The following is a 16139-nucleotide window of genomic DNA, read 5'->3' on the forward strand; positions in this document are numbered from 1 at the left end:
ACAGCCTGAAAGAGATCTGGACACCCACAAAGGTTGTCCCTGAGGAAAGCAAGAGCCACCTTAACTCCCCTTTCTGGGAGGCCCAGACCCTGACAGATCTAGTCCACAGATCTTCTAAAAGTCAGGGATCTAGAAGCCCAGTGACAGAGCCCCATCCTTCAACTGAATTCCAGCACAGGGGCTTTCTTTGCATGTGACTAAAATAGAGCCCCGGTGACCCCAGGAACAGCTCCCTTAGGCAGATGACTAAGAAACCTGGCTTGAACTGATGAGATGGCTGAGTAGTTTAAGGCACTTGCTGACAAGTCTGACAACCCAAGTTCGAACCCTGGGAGCCACATGGTCAGAGGAGAGAACTGACTCCCACAAGTGTCCTCTGACTTCCACAGACACCCCCCCAACACACAAATTAGTATAATTAAACAAATGTATTTTTATTTTTATGAGTGTATTGCCTGCATGTATGTAAGTACACTCATGCTGTGCAAAGCCCAAGGAGTCAGAAGAAGACATCAGATCTCCTGGAACTGGAGTTACAGATGGTTGTTAGCCGCCACCATGTGGGTGCCAGGAATTGAACCTGGGTCTTCTGCAAGAAGACCACCACTGTATCATCTCTCCAGCCCACTATATATATATACATATATATATATACATATATATATATATATATATACCAAACTTAGCTCAAGAGATCAGAATGGACCCAGAGACTGACAGGTAAAGGACAGTCAGAAGGCAGAAGTGTTACAACATACCACTAGACCAGGTACCCCTCAGCCCCACTCTCAGCCCTGGCCAGTTCTGTATCTAGGTGGGTGGCTGTCTAAGAAATGAACTGTGAGCAGGAGGCAGGTATGCCCTGGGGCCCAAAAATCACACAGCAGAGAAAAGCCACCATGCTCCAGGACTCTAGAAAGCACTAGACAATTATTGAACTCTTACATCCAAGGATGGTATATATCAAGACACAGAGATCTTGGTAGGACCCTGCTTGGCAGGTGAGTGGTGGGGTAATCCCAAAGAAAACAGAAACACCATACAACAGCAAGATCCAAGTCCCAAGTTTTTAATTTCAACTCCACAAGGCTGGATCGGGCCAGGTTCATAGGACCCTACGTGTTCTCGTCTTGGGCCCTATGCACAGAGCCTGGAATTGGCTTTCCAGTCATGGGTCTTCAGACCTTCATCCTGGCGTTCCATTTTCTCTTCAGTCCTTGAGAAAGACTCCTCCACAGCCTCCTCTCATGCCACCCATGGAAGCTTCCTTTACAGCCAACCTTAGGTCCTCTCCCAGGGATGTCAAGTCAGTACAGCCTAGGGCACTTGTGCTATGACTCAGTCCCCATCACAACAGCCAGCAAAGCCTCCACAAGCTTCCCTGCTTCCTCACCTGCAGCCTCCACAAGCCCCATGAGGGCCAGGGCCCGCTTCCTAGGGCACTGCCCTGGCCCCAGTGTCCAGCGTGCGCAGTGGACAGCTAGCCGGGGCCGGCCCAGGCGGAATACCTCACCTACTGATTCAGGGCCACCCCGGGGACCCAAGTGGATGCGGCCAACAGCCTCTTCCAGCTCCTCCTCCAGTCCAGGCAGCAAGAAACGGCCAGCAGCCTCCAGGGCCTCCTCAGCCTCAGAGCCCAGCAGGGGCTGACCAGGAGGGGGTATAGGCCCCAGAGCAGCCCCACAGCCCCGGCAGCCATGCAGATGATGTAGGACAGGCCAGGCTGCACTAGGGGACAGGCCTCGCAGTGGCACTAAGTCCATCTGGGCTTCAGCAAAGCTACCAGATAGCAAGGCCCGGAAGAAAGAGGAAGCAGCAATTGAGGCAGCCCGCTGAGCAGGGAGCTGTAGGCCTGAATCCAGAAGGAAGTGCAGATCAGGAGCTGGGACAGGGGCTGGGCCCAGGAGAGGTTCATAAAGGCATGGGGAGGGTGGGTCTAGGTCCAAGGGTATGGCAAGTGGAAAGGCTGGGCTCACAGTGGGAGACACCAGGCTCTGGAGGCAGGAAAGGGAATCTGCTGCAAAGAAAAGGAAGAGTGGGTGTGGAGCTGGCCGAGATAGTGCTGTGAGGAGGAGACGGAGGCCACCCTGATCCAGAAGTAGCCGGCGCCACAGAGTGGGTTTCCTGCGGGGAGGAAAAGGTCTTTCAGAAGAGGGACAACGGCACGACTGGGGACTAACAATGTTGTTTGCAACCCTGCAAGACGCCCCTACCCTCTCACCGGCAGATGAAGGGCAGGGTCAGTGCACAGGCTACACGATCCTCAGGACTCCCGGAGAGCAGCAGGTGAGTGAGGGCACCTACTCCAAAGGGCGATTCAGCTTGGACAGTCAGATTCTGCAGCAGCATCTCACCTGCAGGGATGGGCACAGCAGGTCAGGCTGGGAGCTGGTGTCAAAGATTGGGGTGTGACAGGCCAGACAGGGCTCTGGGTCCCTGAAAGGAAGAGTAAAATCTCAGGGCAAGAAATCAATGGAGGAACAGGGTAAGTGCCGGTCAAGGATAGGGTTAGGTACCAGGAGCCCAAAATCAAGGGGAAGAACAGAGAAGTGGTCAGATGTGGGTCTGGGCCCTCAAAGACTAAACAGCCTATACTCAGGCACAGAAGACAGGACAGGTGGTCCTAGAATGAAAATGATGCTGAACCTGAGAGGACATGGTATCACCTGGATCTGGGTCTGGGGTTTTGTGTTTGGTTTTTCGTTTGTTTTGTGGGGGGAGGCATTGAGATAGGATCTCCCTGTAGCCCTAGCTGACCTAGAACTCACTCTGTAGACCAGGCTGGCCTCCATCTCACAGGGATCCACCTGCCTCTGCCTCCTGGAAGTGCTGGGATTAAAGGCATGTGCCACCATGCCCTCGAGGTCTTGGTTTTCAGTGAGTATGCCCAGGGCAGAAATAGGACAGTGTAGAACCAAGAGTAGAGTGGGTAAAGAATGCAGTCAGGCCAGATTTTTAGGTTGCTGGGAGTTAAACCTGGTGCCATGTTATCTGTGCCCCAAGGGGATAGAGGATAGAACAGAACACTGTATGCCAGGGCTATGAAGCAAAAGGAAAATTCACTGCCTCCACTTTCCCCAAACCCCCAGCACCTGGGGGCTGGATGGCTTGAACGTGGGCTGGAGAGAACAATGAGAGGGCAAGTGAGAAGGAAATGGAAGTTCTAGGACCCCAGAAGGTGTCAGAGGAAATGGGCCTCTCATAAAGGCAGGGACAGGGGAGACATACCCAGCTCCCGGTGCTGGCTTCGGCATGCAGGCCGGGCACGTGGCACAGGCCAGTCCTCTGGTGAGACACCAAGTATCAACCAGGCACGCAGCAGCGCTGCACCATAGCTTCGCACAAAGGCCTCAAGGCAAGAAGGGTTACAGGTGAGCCGGGCCAGGATGCGTAGTGCACGTGGACTTGGTGGTCCTGGAGAACCAGTCACATAGGCCAGCAAGCCACACAGTGCTGGACCAGTCACCAGAGCCCCACTTGGGTCTGGAGCCTGGGAGAAGCGTGACAACAACAACAGCGCTGGCCCTTCTTGGCCCCAAGGCTCCTCAGCAGTGGCAGCAGGGATGCGGCCCAGCTTTCGCAGTGTGCGGGGTGTCCGCATTGAGGTCTGGCCAGAGGTAGGACTGACAGGCTCAGCTGGCTCTGGCAGTGGACAGTGCTCAGGAGACCAATCAGGGGAGACATCTCCAGGGCCTGCCGCATAGCCCTCAGAAATCAGCCACAACCTGCAGAGGACAGGAAGAAAAAGAGACTGGACCCAGAATCAAGGCAAGGAAGCAGAGTCAAAAAGATAGTCCTGCATCACAAATTCAAGGAAAGTCTGGGATGGATCATAAATCCCAGGCCAGCCTGATGAGATCCTGTCTCAAAAAGAAAAAGAAAGAAAAGATGGGAAGGAGAGGGAGAGAAGAGAAGGGAACAGTCCTGTGAAAGGAACATGTGTAAAGGGTGGATGTGAAGACACAGAGCTGAGGAAGGGCAAAACCTAATCCAGCAATTACTGATGTTTACCATGTGCCAATCACAGCTTTAGGTGCCTGAGAAAAGCAACAAACCAAACAAAGTTACTCCTGGAATTTATATTCTGCTGAAAAGAAGCAGAGCACAAAAACATAAACTACCTCGGACAGCCAGGGATGGTGGCTCACAGCTGTGATCCAGCACTCAGGAGGCCAAAGCAGGAGGATCACAGGTTTAAGACCAGCCTCACCTACAAAATGAGACCACTTACATTAAACAAAAGAAACAAATACCTCTGATGGTGTATCGTCATAAAGTTAAGTGGTAAGGAATGATAACAGAGAGGAGAAAAAAAGGGTACTGAGGGCACAGAAGTAGCTAAATTTTAAATAAGACAGTTTGGTTAAGTCCCCAACAAAGGCTTGAAATAGGTGAGAAATGGCATGCTAGAGGAAGATTGCTCTAGGCAGAGAGAGCAGCAACCAAAGAGGCTCTCAGATGGTACCTTATCATCATGTTTAGAAACTAGAGAAGATGCCATCAGGCAGCCTGGAGATGCAGGTGGAGCTCACAAGAAACCCGACCATTACTGGCCATTGCTTTATGCTAACTAGGGGACAAGTACATTCAATCCTTGCAATAATGCTGTGGGTATCCTATTTCCCATTGTGCCACAAGAAATCAGTGGCTCAAAAACATCAATGAGCTTTCTCATAATGTTTCAGTGACGGAACCCGGGCCAGGTACAGTACACCTAGAAGCGGAGACAGGCAGGAGGATTGCTGCAGGCTCAAGGACAGCCTGGGCTACAGAATAAGACACAGGCAGCCTAGGCTTCAGAGTGAACTGTTGTCTAAACAACAACAAATCCTTGGGCTCCATTAGCATATCACTATAACCAGGGTACATGCCACCTCTTAGTGAACTTGTCTAAGGTCCAGAGTTCTGGGTGGTGGGCAGGGTCAAAAGGCAGGTCCAAGGAAAAGATGATATACTTAAATGGGACCAGAAAGTGGCCATGTCAGGGAAGAACAAGGAATCAGGAGTTAGAGTCAATTAAAATCTCGTTTTTAAAAAAATATTTTATTATTTTTATCTTATATGTATGAGTGTATTGCCTGCATGTATATAAATGCACCTGTGTCATGCAATGCCTGCGGAGGTCAGAAGAGGGCATCAGATCCCCTGGAACTGGAGTTACAGAAGGTTGTTAGCCACCATGTGGGTGCTGGGACTCAAATCCGGGTCCTCTGCAAGAGCAGCCAGTGCTCTTAATCGCTGAGCCCTCTCTCCAGGCCCAAATTAAAATCTTAAGGACAGAACAGAAGTGGAAGGAAGAAAGAGGGCCAGAGCAAGTACAAAACACCTCCCCAGAGTAACACCCACCCTTCCAGGCCTTGACAGGGGCTCACCTAAGACTTCGAAAGCTGCCTGCCTCTGCTTGCTCAGGGGTTCGTTCTTCAGGGAAGTCCCAGGAAGCAGCCTCTACTCCTTCTTCTTCTTCTTCGCCAGCTTCACCACATAGCTGCCCAGCCAGAAGAGGTACAAGTCCCAGAGCCTGTAGCCTGCCCAAGGCCCCAGTATCATAAAGGAAGCCCACAAGAGCAGCCACAACACGCGGATGCCAGGCACTGGCACCAGGGTCCCGCAACAGACCCATCAGCAATTCCAAACCACCAGCATCCCGCAGCCGGGCTCTATTGATGGCCTCTCGGCACAGGAGGCACACAGCCCGAACCAGGGGTTGCTGGGAAGCTGGGCTGCTCCCACTGGGACCCCGTCGCCGCCTAAGCTCACCTAATAACACCTCAACACCACCAGCATTGCCCAGTGCAGGCCGCACTAGGCCCTGAGCACAGAGGTTGGCAAGGATCAAGATGGCTGCCTCACGTATTGCCCGTTTGGGGTGAGAAGCCAGGCTGACAAGTGGGCCAAGTCCCCCACCCAGACTTAGCTGCTCAGCACAGGCCCGGGAACAGCCTCGGCTGAGTTCCAAGAGGGCACGAACTAGAGCAGAGGTCAATGCAGGGTCTGGGGCAGCAGCCAGGAGCTCTGCCAGTGGACGCACTGCTCCCTGCTGTGCCAGGGCTAGGCGGTGCTGGGGTGAATCTGCCAAGTTGCGGAGGGCACGCACTACACTCTGTAGGCACTGTGAGTCCTGGCAGGCTGTCAGACTCTCAACAAGCAAGGGAACAGCACCTGGAGAGGAAGAGGAAAATACAGGGTAAACAAGAATGGATACCTAAGCCCTTCTCCCACTCCCACCCTCACAGCCTCCTCACCAGCAGAGTGGATGTCCCTGCAGCTCTCAGGTTCCATGGCCAAGTTGCCCAGAGCACGAGCTGTTCGGTTCTGGATGCTGTCTGTCTTCACACATTGAAGAATGGTCACTACAAGGACAGTTAGGTCTCTTGAGGGTTCTACCCCTTATGGGTCTCAAATCAATCACTTCAAGAATGTGGCTGGGAATGTAGTCAGTAGTAGAGTGCTTGCCTGAATTGTAAAAAGCCCTGAATCAATTCCCAAAGGCACAAGTCGGGGGGGGGGGTAATAGTTTGAGGGGGTCAGAAGAGACCTTCGGAAGATGCTGAAATGTGAGCAGGGGCTGGAGGGCTAAACAGATATTTGTCAAAAGGATAGTAGATGGAGAGGCTACAGGATATCCCAACACCCAAAGGTAATGGTGTCTGTGCCATGGTTTCACAGAGGCACTCAAATGCCTGTCCAAAGGTTAGAACTTATAAGTGGAGGCTCTGAGTTTGTCTGTTTGGGTTTTTTTTTGGGAGGGGGGTGTTTGAGGTCTCCCTGTAACCCCAGCTGACCTAGAACTTGTTATGCAGACCAGGCTGGCCTCAATCTCAGAGTCTACTGCCTCTGCCTCCTAAATGCTGGGATTAAAGGTGTGTACCACCACACCTGGCTGAGTTTTAAGAAGGGGAGTGACATGATATAATCTGGCAATTTGGAAGGAAAAGTATTACAAGAGAAAAGAACAGGGCAGGAGGAATGGCCAAGGCTGTCACAGCAATCTGGGTAAGACAGGACAACGGCTTGAGCCAAATCAGCTTCCAGCACTGCCCAGCACAGGCAGTCTCTGGGCACATGGTGGAACTGGGTAGGAGAGCAGTTGATGGATTCAGGAAATATTTACAGTGCAAAATAGGGCCCTGGAGAGATGGTTCAGTGGTTAAGAGCGCTTACTACTATTGCAGAAGACTCAGGTTCATTTCCTAACTTTCACATTGGGTGGCAGCTCCAATTCAAAGGGATTTAATGCCCTCTGGCTTCCTCGGGCACCTGCACACACCGAGCTGCACATAAATAAAATGCACATAAATAAAATGAAATAAATCTTAAAATGCAGAGACTGGAGAGATGGCTCAGTGGTTAAGAACACTGTTCTTGCAGAAGACCTGGGTTCAAATCAGCACCCACATGGCAGCTAACAACTGTTCGTAACTCCAGTTCCAGGGGATCTGATAGCCTCTTCTGTCTTCCGAGGGCATTGCACGACACGGGTGCACTTACCTACATGCAGGCATAACACTCATACATATAAAAAAATAAAATAAAATACTTTTTAAAAATGCAGAGTAGGACTGAACCATGAAAGTTAAATGATAATAATAAAACTTAGTATTTATTATTTTTTTAAATATTTTATTAAGCTGGGCGTGGTGGCGCACGCCTGTAGTCCCAGCACTTGGGAGGCAGAGGCAGGCAGATCTCTGTGAGTTCAAGACCAGCCTGGTCTACATAGTGAGTTCCAGGACAGCTGGGGCTACAGGGAGACCCTGAATCAAAAAGACAAAAAAAAAAAATTTTATTTTTATTTTATGCGTGAGTGTATTGCCTGTGTCATGCAATGCCGTGGAGGTCAGAAGAGGGCTTTGGATTCCCCTGGAACTGGAGTTAAGGATGGTTCATAGCTGCCATGTGGATGCTGGGAATCGAACCCGGGTCCTCTGCAAGAGCAGTCAGGGCTCTTAACCACTGAGCCACCTCTCCAGCCCCAAAACTTAGTATTTATTGAGGAGTTATTTTTCAGACCTCTTGTCAAACACAGTACTGTACAGATGTGTTCTACGAAAGTTTTAAATATATTAATGCTTCGCTTAAAAAATTATGATGGGAGCTGGAGAGATGGTTCAGTGGCTAAGAGCACTGACTGTTCTTACAGAAGTCCCAGGTTCGAATCCCAGCATCCGCATGGCAGCTAAAAACCATCTGTAACTCCAGTTCCAGCGTATCCAACATGCTCTTCTGTCCTCTGCCGGCATTGCAAGACACAGGTGCACTTACATACATACAGGCAATACACACATACACATAAAATAAAAATAAATCAAACTTTTTAAATTTAATATTTTGTCAAAACTGGCATAATTTCAGATAGGCAGTGACCCAAAGTGTACTTTATTCACACCGTTACCACTAAGAGGCGCAAAATCAGCTGGTATACAGACAGGCTTCTCTTCTGCTGGTATTTGTCACAGTGTACTTTTTTTAAAGTACCCTGCCTATGCTTAGAGTCTGGGTTTTCTATATCTGGATTTCGTTTTATCCCCACTAAAGTCTTTCGAGGTAGCTATTATTTTTAAAAGTTGCCAAATAACCCAGTGGCCTCCACTCGCTCAAACCTGGGGCAAAAGCCAATATTAAGTCTTGGTCTGGGAGGATTCCGCTGTAATTTATAGAGAGCAGTGACGTCACACAGAGTGACTCGGAGGGAGATGGGCGCGCACATCACAAAGCTGTTACCCCAAAGATATGACACAAAGAACTAAAGACTGCACAGGTCCAGACCGGAGGGAGCTGTGGGTAGAACCTTTCTAGGAAATGGGGCGGAGCACTTACCTAAAGACAAAATGCCTCCAAGTCTACGCACTTCAGCCCGGCACGCCCCTTCTGTACAGCAGTTGGCCAGAATGCTGAGCGCCAAGTCCAGCGTCTTGCGCAAGCGCATTGGCGACGAAGGCGGCAAAGGCGATTCCGCAGCGGGGGCGGGGCCAGGGGACGAACCAGATGACGCAACCACCGAGGGGGCGGAGCCAGGGCCTGCTTGGGACGGGGCGGGACCCGAAGCAGCTGTTCGCCGTAGCAGCGCAAGAAGGGGGCGGAGCCCGCCGCGTGCCCGGAAGCGCTCAATTCCCTCTGCTGCCTTGATGTGGCGCGTGCGGAGCGCTAAGAGCGCGCGGCCCAGGGGTGTCTCGTTGGTAGCTGGGTCCTTTCCCCGACCTGGCCCCTCCCCGGCTGCCGCCGTGAGTTGCGCGAGGCAAAACGAGAGCGAGTCCGTAAGGGCTGGTCTCCCAGCCGCCATCTTGGCTCGGGCCTAAGACTCCGCCCCGCGCCTTGCCGGACATCGGAGAGAGCGGAACTGAAAGGGAGAGGCGGAGCCAGGCTGCTCTTCCAAATAGCGCCGCCGCAGTTATCTTGCGACTCGGAAGTTGTAGTTCTAGATTCTGGACTCTGGTACTTGCACAGCCGCAGAAGACCTGGCGAGAATGGTATTTATCTAATTGTTGTGTGAAATTAAGAGGCGCGTGCGGTGCATGCTGGGATATGTAGTCGATGCCAAGTTTAAGGCAGTTGGCGGTGGATGGGAAACGTCCCAGAGCCTAGTGCGCTGGTTCCTCCCTCCACCAGACGTTCCTCTATGGAGTCTTAGTTCTGTGTTGTGCTACTCGAGGTACTTAGCCACTCCGCTCCAGGTATGTCCTTGTCAGCGACTGCCCTTCCTCGTTTCCACTTGCTTGGCTACTCCCAGGCTGTGGACTGGGGCCCTGAAGGCCGAACCCCAAGTCAGGTGGAAAGTGTCAAGTTTCTCGTCCACAGCTCTCGCTAGGTCAGGTGAATGAGAGAGTTAAATCTACCGAAAAGTTCACTGCCGCTTCCTAGAGCGACGCGGGCTTTTGGACCTTTCCGTTTCCGGTGGTGACACCCTAGACCCCCGACTGCTTCTTGCTGCAGCTGTTCTTGTGAACCTAGAAAAGGGAGAGCTCTTCTGCCATGGACTCTGCGGCGCCAGCAGTGCCTAGGGAGAACCCCGACAGCGCAAAGCTGCCGGGGAAGAGGACACCAAAAATTTCGGGAGCTCCCAGGTCGCCCCTGAACTGCGAGGCAGCGCTGCATGAGCGCCCCTTTCTGGTGTGGAGGGAGCAACCAGCCGCTGGGGAAAACTTTCTGGGCCTGCAGTACCTATATAGGTCAGGCTCCGGCCCTGAGGGAGAAGAAGCCCTTACCAAGACCAGTGATCCTGCAGCCCCCCAAGCCTTCAGGTGCCGGAGTTGTGGACTGACTGTAGCCAGCCTCTCTGACCTCATTCACCATCAGAGCAACCACGGGGGTGACAGGCCTTACAATTGTCCAGAGTGTGACAAAAGCTTCCGACGTGGCTCAGACCTGGTTAAGCACTACAGGGTACACACTGGTGAAAAACCGTACCCCTGCCCAGAATGTGGCCGTTGCTTCAGCCTCAGCTCCAACCTCACCAAACACCGGCGCTCTCACTCAGGTCTCCGACCTCACAAGTGCTTGGAGTGCGGAGAGGCCTTTGGCCGCAGTGCAGATCTAGCCAAACACCAGCGGGTGCACACTGGGGAAAAGCCCTACACGTGTGCTGAGTGCGGTAAAACTTTCAGGGTTAGCTCCAACTTGATCCAGCACCAGCGCACACACACTGGTGAGAAGCCCTACCGCTGTGGGCTCTGTGGCAAGAGTTTCAGCCTCAGCTCTAACCTATTGCAGCACCAGCGCTGTCACACAGGTGAGAAACCCTACTTCTGTTCCTGGTGTGGGGACAGCTTTGGGCGCAGCTCCTATCTGCTGGAACACCAGCGTTCACACACTGGTGAGAAGCCCTACAATTGCTGTGAGTGTGGCAAGAACTTCACCAACAGCTCAAACTGCCTAAGGCACCAGCGCACCCACAACGGAGAGCCACCCTTCAGGTGTCTTGAATGTGGGCGTGGTTTTAGTGAGCATACCATGTTCACTGAACACCAGTGCAGCCACTTGAATGAATGAATGCCTGGCACCTGTCCAGAATCTGGCAAAAGCTTACACCACAATTCCCATGTTCACATATGAGTAAAGCCCTAGAAGTGGCCTGATTGCAGCAAGTGTTTTGTGGACAGCACCCACACATTCACACAAGCCAAAACAACCTTAGACTTGTAAAGAGCTTCAGCCAGAGCTCCCACTTGCCCATCTTCCAGGTGACCCACGGTAGCAAGAAAACCTCCATCTGCCTCCAGCGTGGCAAGGCCTTTGCCCATAACTCCAACCAACAGATGTACCAAGGTGGAAGGTTCTGCAAATATCCCTGGCTTCAATATTAGTCCAAAGTTCATTTCTGGTTTGGGTCCTAAGGGACCAAGGTTTCTAAGCAGACCTTTTCTGCGCTGTTTAGGGTGCAGAACTGATGATAGGACTTAGGTGGGCCTTCTGGGTTGGTACAGGAACACCAGGCTGGAATAACGTAGCACTAGAGCTGTGGCTACTGCCTTCAAAGAGCCTTCAATTTTTTTTTTTTTTTTAATTAGGCCTGCTCTGGGAGGCTACAGAATGTCAACCAGGGGGAGCATTTTTTGGATGGCCAGGTCCATGCAGCCCTGACCCACCCAGCTGCTTCCAGATGGGTTAAAAGCAACATCTACCTCTTCCCAGAGGAAGAGGACCACAAACCAGGCAAGTCCCTGTGAGGACTTCAGTGTCAAGAGGTTGGAGGTGGACCAGAGGGTATGGATCATAAAGAAGGATATGCCCTGGCATAGAGTTTGAACTTGGGATTGTTATATGAGCTCTGAGCACATGGTCCCAGTGAAAGACCTGTTGCTGCTTAATAACTATCTTGACTGTTAAAACTGGATGGGGGGATCAGAAGCCAAAACAAAGTATCAGACTTGACTTCAGGGATGCTTTATGGTATTTCTAGACATAGGCAAAGGCCCAAGATTTGTCATCTGCCCCATCCCTGTCTTCAGTCCCTTCCTTTGAAAGTTCCCCTGGCTGCTTTTTTCTTTTCCGTATCCCCTATCAGTAGAAGAAAAAGTAGTGAAGTCTTTCCTTCCTGTGCCCAGACTGGAGAGTGAATGTGAGAATGTGACCTTTTTTTGGGAGGGCTTTATGAAACAGGGTCTCCCTTAGCACTAGCTGGCCTGGAACTTACTTTGTAGACCAGGCTGGCCTTGAACTCACAGAGATCCACCTACCTCTGCCTCTTGAATGCCGGGATTAAAGGCATGTACCACCACACACGCCCAATTTAAATGTGACCCTTTTGTTGACATGGAGGCAGGCTGCCCACATAAATCCTGCTGGTAAACTTAGTGTAAATATGGGAGCCAGGGGAGGCTTCCCAAAGCACTACATAATTTGTGCTCAGAGTAGAGTCCAAGCAATGAGGTACTTCCCCTATAACTGCCTTTTCCTTAGAGGCATGAAATAACCCTTTTAAGGCTGAGGATGGAATTTTCTGTTTCAGGGATCTAATAACCTAATAACACCTGTAGGACATTCCATCCATCCTTAACCCTGGTCCCCTGACCTCTATTTTTGCTGCCTTTCATATACTTGCTGCCCCTAGGACTGTGCCCAGAGACGCTAAAGAGAAAAAATATGAAGTTACCCACCCTCAGCTTCCAACAGTGTCCAGATTTGTCTTGCTAGCTATGTGACCTCTTCTGGGTGTCAGTTCCTCCATCTGTGAAACAGGTGCTTCCTCACCAGGCTGTGATAAAGATTCCAAAGGTATATCTACCTTCTTGAAGAACTTGGGTCAGGGGAGTGGCTCAGTAAGTCTCAGTTTCCCTTTTCTTCAAGTCAGGAGCCCTCTTGTATCGTTCAGAAAGCATCATGCCAGCTCATGGGCCAGCCTCTCTAAGATTACAGAAATCCAAGACACTCCTGCAGTAGCAATGGACCAGTAACAACACAGGGAATGCTCTGGCACTGGAGAAGGGGTGTTGCCTGGAGCAGATCTAAAGCTTTCATCCAGATGACATCGAATGAACAGCACTGGCTTCTCAAGTTGGGAGAAACAAATGCCCCCAAGTGGGGGTAAGTAATTAAGGAAAGGGTCCGCAATATGTTCCCATCGACAGTAGTTAACACAATCCAGTGTTTGAGTTGGATGCCTGAGCCTCACACATAATTGGCACTCAATAAATAATTATTATGATCAGGTCCTATTTATTTTGCTTACTTCTGGCCTTTGGCTTAGAGTTACATTGAGTCTTAAGTGTTATATCCATACCTGCGAAATCTTAACTGTTTTAGGCATGTAACATAGGTGACCATGGGAGCAAAATCCCTTTCAGGAAACTGAAGCTAACTTCTCACATTACAGCAGGTATCTCTGGACTACCCCCCTCCCCGCCTCTCTAATTGCAGAAAAAAAAAATCATGACCAACCAAGAAGCAAACCTCAGAAGCAAGAGGAGTGGCTTGATCTAACAGGTACTTACCCCATACTTTGTGCCCTAAAGAAACAAACTGCACTGTCCAAGCACAGCCCTAGCCTTTAGGACAGACATGTCAAAACATGTTTGTCGACTATCTGTATGACTATGTGTTTAAACTGATGCAAACACTCAATCAAATTTTATATTCCAATCTAGACTTTTAGTTTTTCTGTTTGTATAATTTTTTTAAAGAGAAGATTCGGCAACATTTGAACTTAAAAAAAAATTATTGACTTTTTTGCTTTTTTCATACAATATAATTTGATGATATTTAGATCCCCTATCCATACGTCCCATTCCTGCCCCCCCCCTTTTACTGTACTCTATTATATATAATACATCCTATAAAGTCTGATTTGTGTCCCCAAATGTCCTTCAGGGTGGGTTCATCCACTAGAGCCTGACTAGCCTACCAAGAGTCCCATCCCTGGCTCTCCTCCCAGCAGCCATCAGCTGCAAAAAGTTCCTTAGGTTGGGTTAGAATTTCTTACCCACTTTCCCATGTCTATGCTGGGATTTTGTCTGGTTTGAGCTTGCATAGGACTTGTGCATAGTGTCACCATTGCTGTGAGTTCATGCGAGTAACCGACCAGCCTTCTGGAAAACTGTTTCCTTGTGGTCATCCACCACCTCTGGCCCTTACAGCCTTTCAACCCCCACTTCAGCAGTGATCCCTGAGCCTTGGAAGGCAGAAGTTTGGAATTAAGGTTTGCTCAATGACAGAGAACATATGTGTGGTACAAATGGTACAAATACACATGGCTGGAGAGGTCATAGATCCGAGAGAAAAACCTACTTTTGCCATATCCCTAGACCAATGTAATTTCTAAATACGCATCCTCATATTTACAGACAAGTGTACCTCTCACCACTCATCAAAGAAACTTCTTTTTGCAACAGATGGAAACTAACACAGAATTCCATAGCTGGTCAGATGCAGAGAATAAGTGTCTGTGAGATGCTTAGCCCTAACTGACACATCTTCACTACAACCTCACACATAAGATAAATGCATCTCTCAACTCTCACCAGAGATGTTGCCACATGCAGTGGATGGTGATTCACACAGTAACCTACAACTGGTCAATGTGCAGAGAATAAAAGGCTGCAGAGTGCTTAACATTTGAACTTTTGAAAAAATAATTTTTATGTGTATGTCTATGTGCCTGCATGAGTTTATGTGCACCAGGTGCATACACATACCCCTGAAGGCCAGAGAGCATTGGATCCCCTGGACCTAGAGTTGCAGGGGGTTATGAGCCACCTGATGTGGGTTGAGAACTGAACTCTGGTTCCCTTAACCACCGAGCCACCAATATTTGATCAATCTGTTGTATTCCTGACTCAACATGTGCTTTTTTGTTGCTCACCTGACCCCTGTAGAAGCCATTCGGGTAATAATACCCAAACACTTCCATGAATGAGAAGGACCTTTTATACACTGAATCCAAAATGTCCTCTTTACCTATTTCTATCCCCAACCTGTTATTTTCCTTCCCTTCCCCTAACTGCTCAGTGACAGACCTGTCCTCCTTCCCTGAGTATACCCATATCCCTGCCAGCCCCACCCATATCACCCCCTAAATTAAATCTTTATCTAAAAGGGGACATGGGCAGAGCACATAAACAAGGTGAGGCAAATCCCTGTGTGCCTTTATTAGAAAGAGGTCTGAGTATTGAGCCCTGGGTGACATTCCTCACTGAGCTGTTGTAGGGCTCAAACAAATATGGAAGCACTCTAAATGGTAGGGCCTAGGCAGACCAGGGAAGGATGGTAACATTGTCTCCTTGAGGATGGCCTAGGTCCTGTTTATCTTTGAGCAGCCTGCTTTTCCATCAGATCCCGATGAACTTTACAGAGACACTGTAATAGGTGCTGTGTCTGGCAGCTGGAGTCCTGAGTACCTGTAATCTCAGTTGATGTGTCAGGACTTTGAGAAGAGTGCTTACTCCCCTTTCCAGGACATTCTAGGCAAACGACAGGAGTTCAGGACTGTGTCTTTGCTGTTCCTGCTGAGTCCCACCATGTGACAACCCTGAAAAAGGTCATGATTTGCAGTTTCTCGTTCCTGGAATCTGGGTCCTTAAGGGAACAGAGGGAGAGGAAGAGACAGTTCAGGAAAAGTATGAGTGTCGGCTGGCTTAGGGTAGACATGTCCACCTCATTCCTTTAAGGTCCCAAGGGCTGTTAATTTCAGGTGTGGGACAGGTGACCCTCTAGACAGGTATTCAGATTCAGGAGCAGTTGGAAATACTGTTGACAGAGGAGTGGGAAAAAAACCACTCCTTAAGACCAGCAAAAGTAAGTACTCCGGAGGTGGAGGCAGGTGAATCTGTTTGAGTTCAAGGCCAGCCAGAACTGCATAGTGAGATCTTGTCTAGGAGGGAGGGAGGGAAGGAGGGAAGGAAGGAGGAAGGGGCTGGAGAGATGGCTCAGAGGTTAAGAGCAGTGTCTGCTCTTGCAAAGGACCTGGGTTCCATCCCAGCACCCACATCCTTGGCTCCAGTTCCAGGGGATTGGATACCCTCTTCTGGACTCTACAGGCATTGCATGACATCTGTGCACTTGCATGCACACAGGCAAGACATTCATACACATATATATATATATTTTTTTTGGTCTTTTTGAGACAGGGTCTCCCTGTAGCCCCAGCTGTCCTGGAACTTAATATGTAGACCAGGCTGGCCTGAACTCACAGAGGTCCTCCTGCCTCT

At 50.0% G+C, this 16139-nt stretch overlaps 2 protein-coding genes across 6 annotated transcripts; one reads left to right on the forward strand and one right to left on the reverse strand.

The window, feature by feature from the left end:
- Nucleotides 1–1053: 1053 nt before the first annotated feature.
- Nucleotides 1054–9382, reverse strand: Armc5 (armadillo repeat containing 5). 3 transcript variants are annotated; one of them, XM_008823786.3, is made up of 7 exons: nucleotides 8818–8956; nucleotides 7162–7271; nucleotides 6243–6350; nucleotides 5373–6159; nucleotides 3229–3725; nucleotides 2222–2354; nucleotides 1054–2124 (listed from the first exon to the last, which is right to left on the reverse strand). In XM_008823786.3, coding segments are annotated over exons 2-7 (2319 nt in total). In that variant the 5' UTR covers nucleotides 7163–7271; nucleotides 8818–8956; the 3' UTR covers nucleotides 1054–1331. The 3 variants fall into 3 exon arrangements, with proteins under 3 accessions (XP_008822008.1, XP_029414903.1, XP_008822007.1); XM_029559043.1 differs by having other exon boundaries at nucleotides 6243–6453; XM_008823785.2 differs by lacking the exon at nucleotides 7162–7271 and having other exon boundaries at nucleotides 8818–9382.
- A 556-nt stretch (nucleotides 9383–9938) lies between these two features.
- LOC103726312 (zinc finger protein 239) lies at nucleotides 9939–13151 on the forward strand. 3 transcript variants are annotated; one of them, XM_029559053.1, is made up of 3 exons: nucleotides 9939–10726; nucleotides 11505–11649; nucleotides 12788–13151. In XM_029559053.1, exons 1-2 carry the CDS (start codon nucleotides 9970–9972, stop codon nucleotides 11603–11605), a joined length of 858 nt encoding a protein of 285 aa, XP_029414913.1. In that variant the 5' UTR covers nucleotides 9939–9969; the 3' UTR covers nucleotides 11606–11649; nucleotides 12788–13151. The 3 variants fall into 3 exon arrangements, with proteins under 3 accessions (XP_029414913.1, XP_029414912.1, XP_008822005.1); XM_029559052.1 differs by having other exon boundaries at nucleotides 11505–13151; XM_008823783.3 differs by having other exon boundaries at nucleotides 9939–13151.
- The last annotated feature ends 2988 nt before the right edge of the window (nucleotides 13152–16139 follow it).

This window comes from Nannospalax galili, unplaced genomic scaffold (genome assembly GCF_000622305.1).
Source record: "Nannospalax galili isolate Female #2095 unplaced genomic scaffold, S.galili_v1.0 scaffold788, whole genome shotgun sequence".
Lineage (NCBI taxonomy): Eukaryota > Metazoa > Chordata > Mammalia > Rodentia > Spalacidae > Nannospalax > Nannospalax galili.

What these genes read in the sequence shown, in the direction of transcription:
- Armc5 (XM_008823785.2), bottom strand. Translation starts at nt 9,280, where the DNA reads ATGGCGGCTGGGAGACCAGCCCTTACGGACTCGCTCTCGTTTTGCCTC. An exon ending in GGCAGCTTTCGAAGTCTTAG is followed by an intron (nt 3,726 to 5,372) that starts GTGAGCCCCTGT and finishes TGTCCTCTGCAG; the next exon opens with GTTGTGGCTGATTTCTGAGG. An exon ending in AAGCCAGCACCGGGAGCTGG is followed by an intron (nt 2,355 to 3,228) that starts GTATGTCTCCCC and finishes CCATCCCTGCAG; the next exon opens with GTGAGATGCTGCTGCAGAAT.
- LOC103726312 (XM_008823783.3), top strand. Translation starts at nt 9,970, where the DNA reads ATGGACTCTGCGGCGCCAGCAGTGCCTAGGGAGAACCCCGACAGCGCA.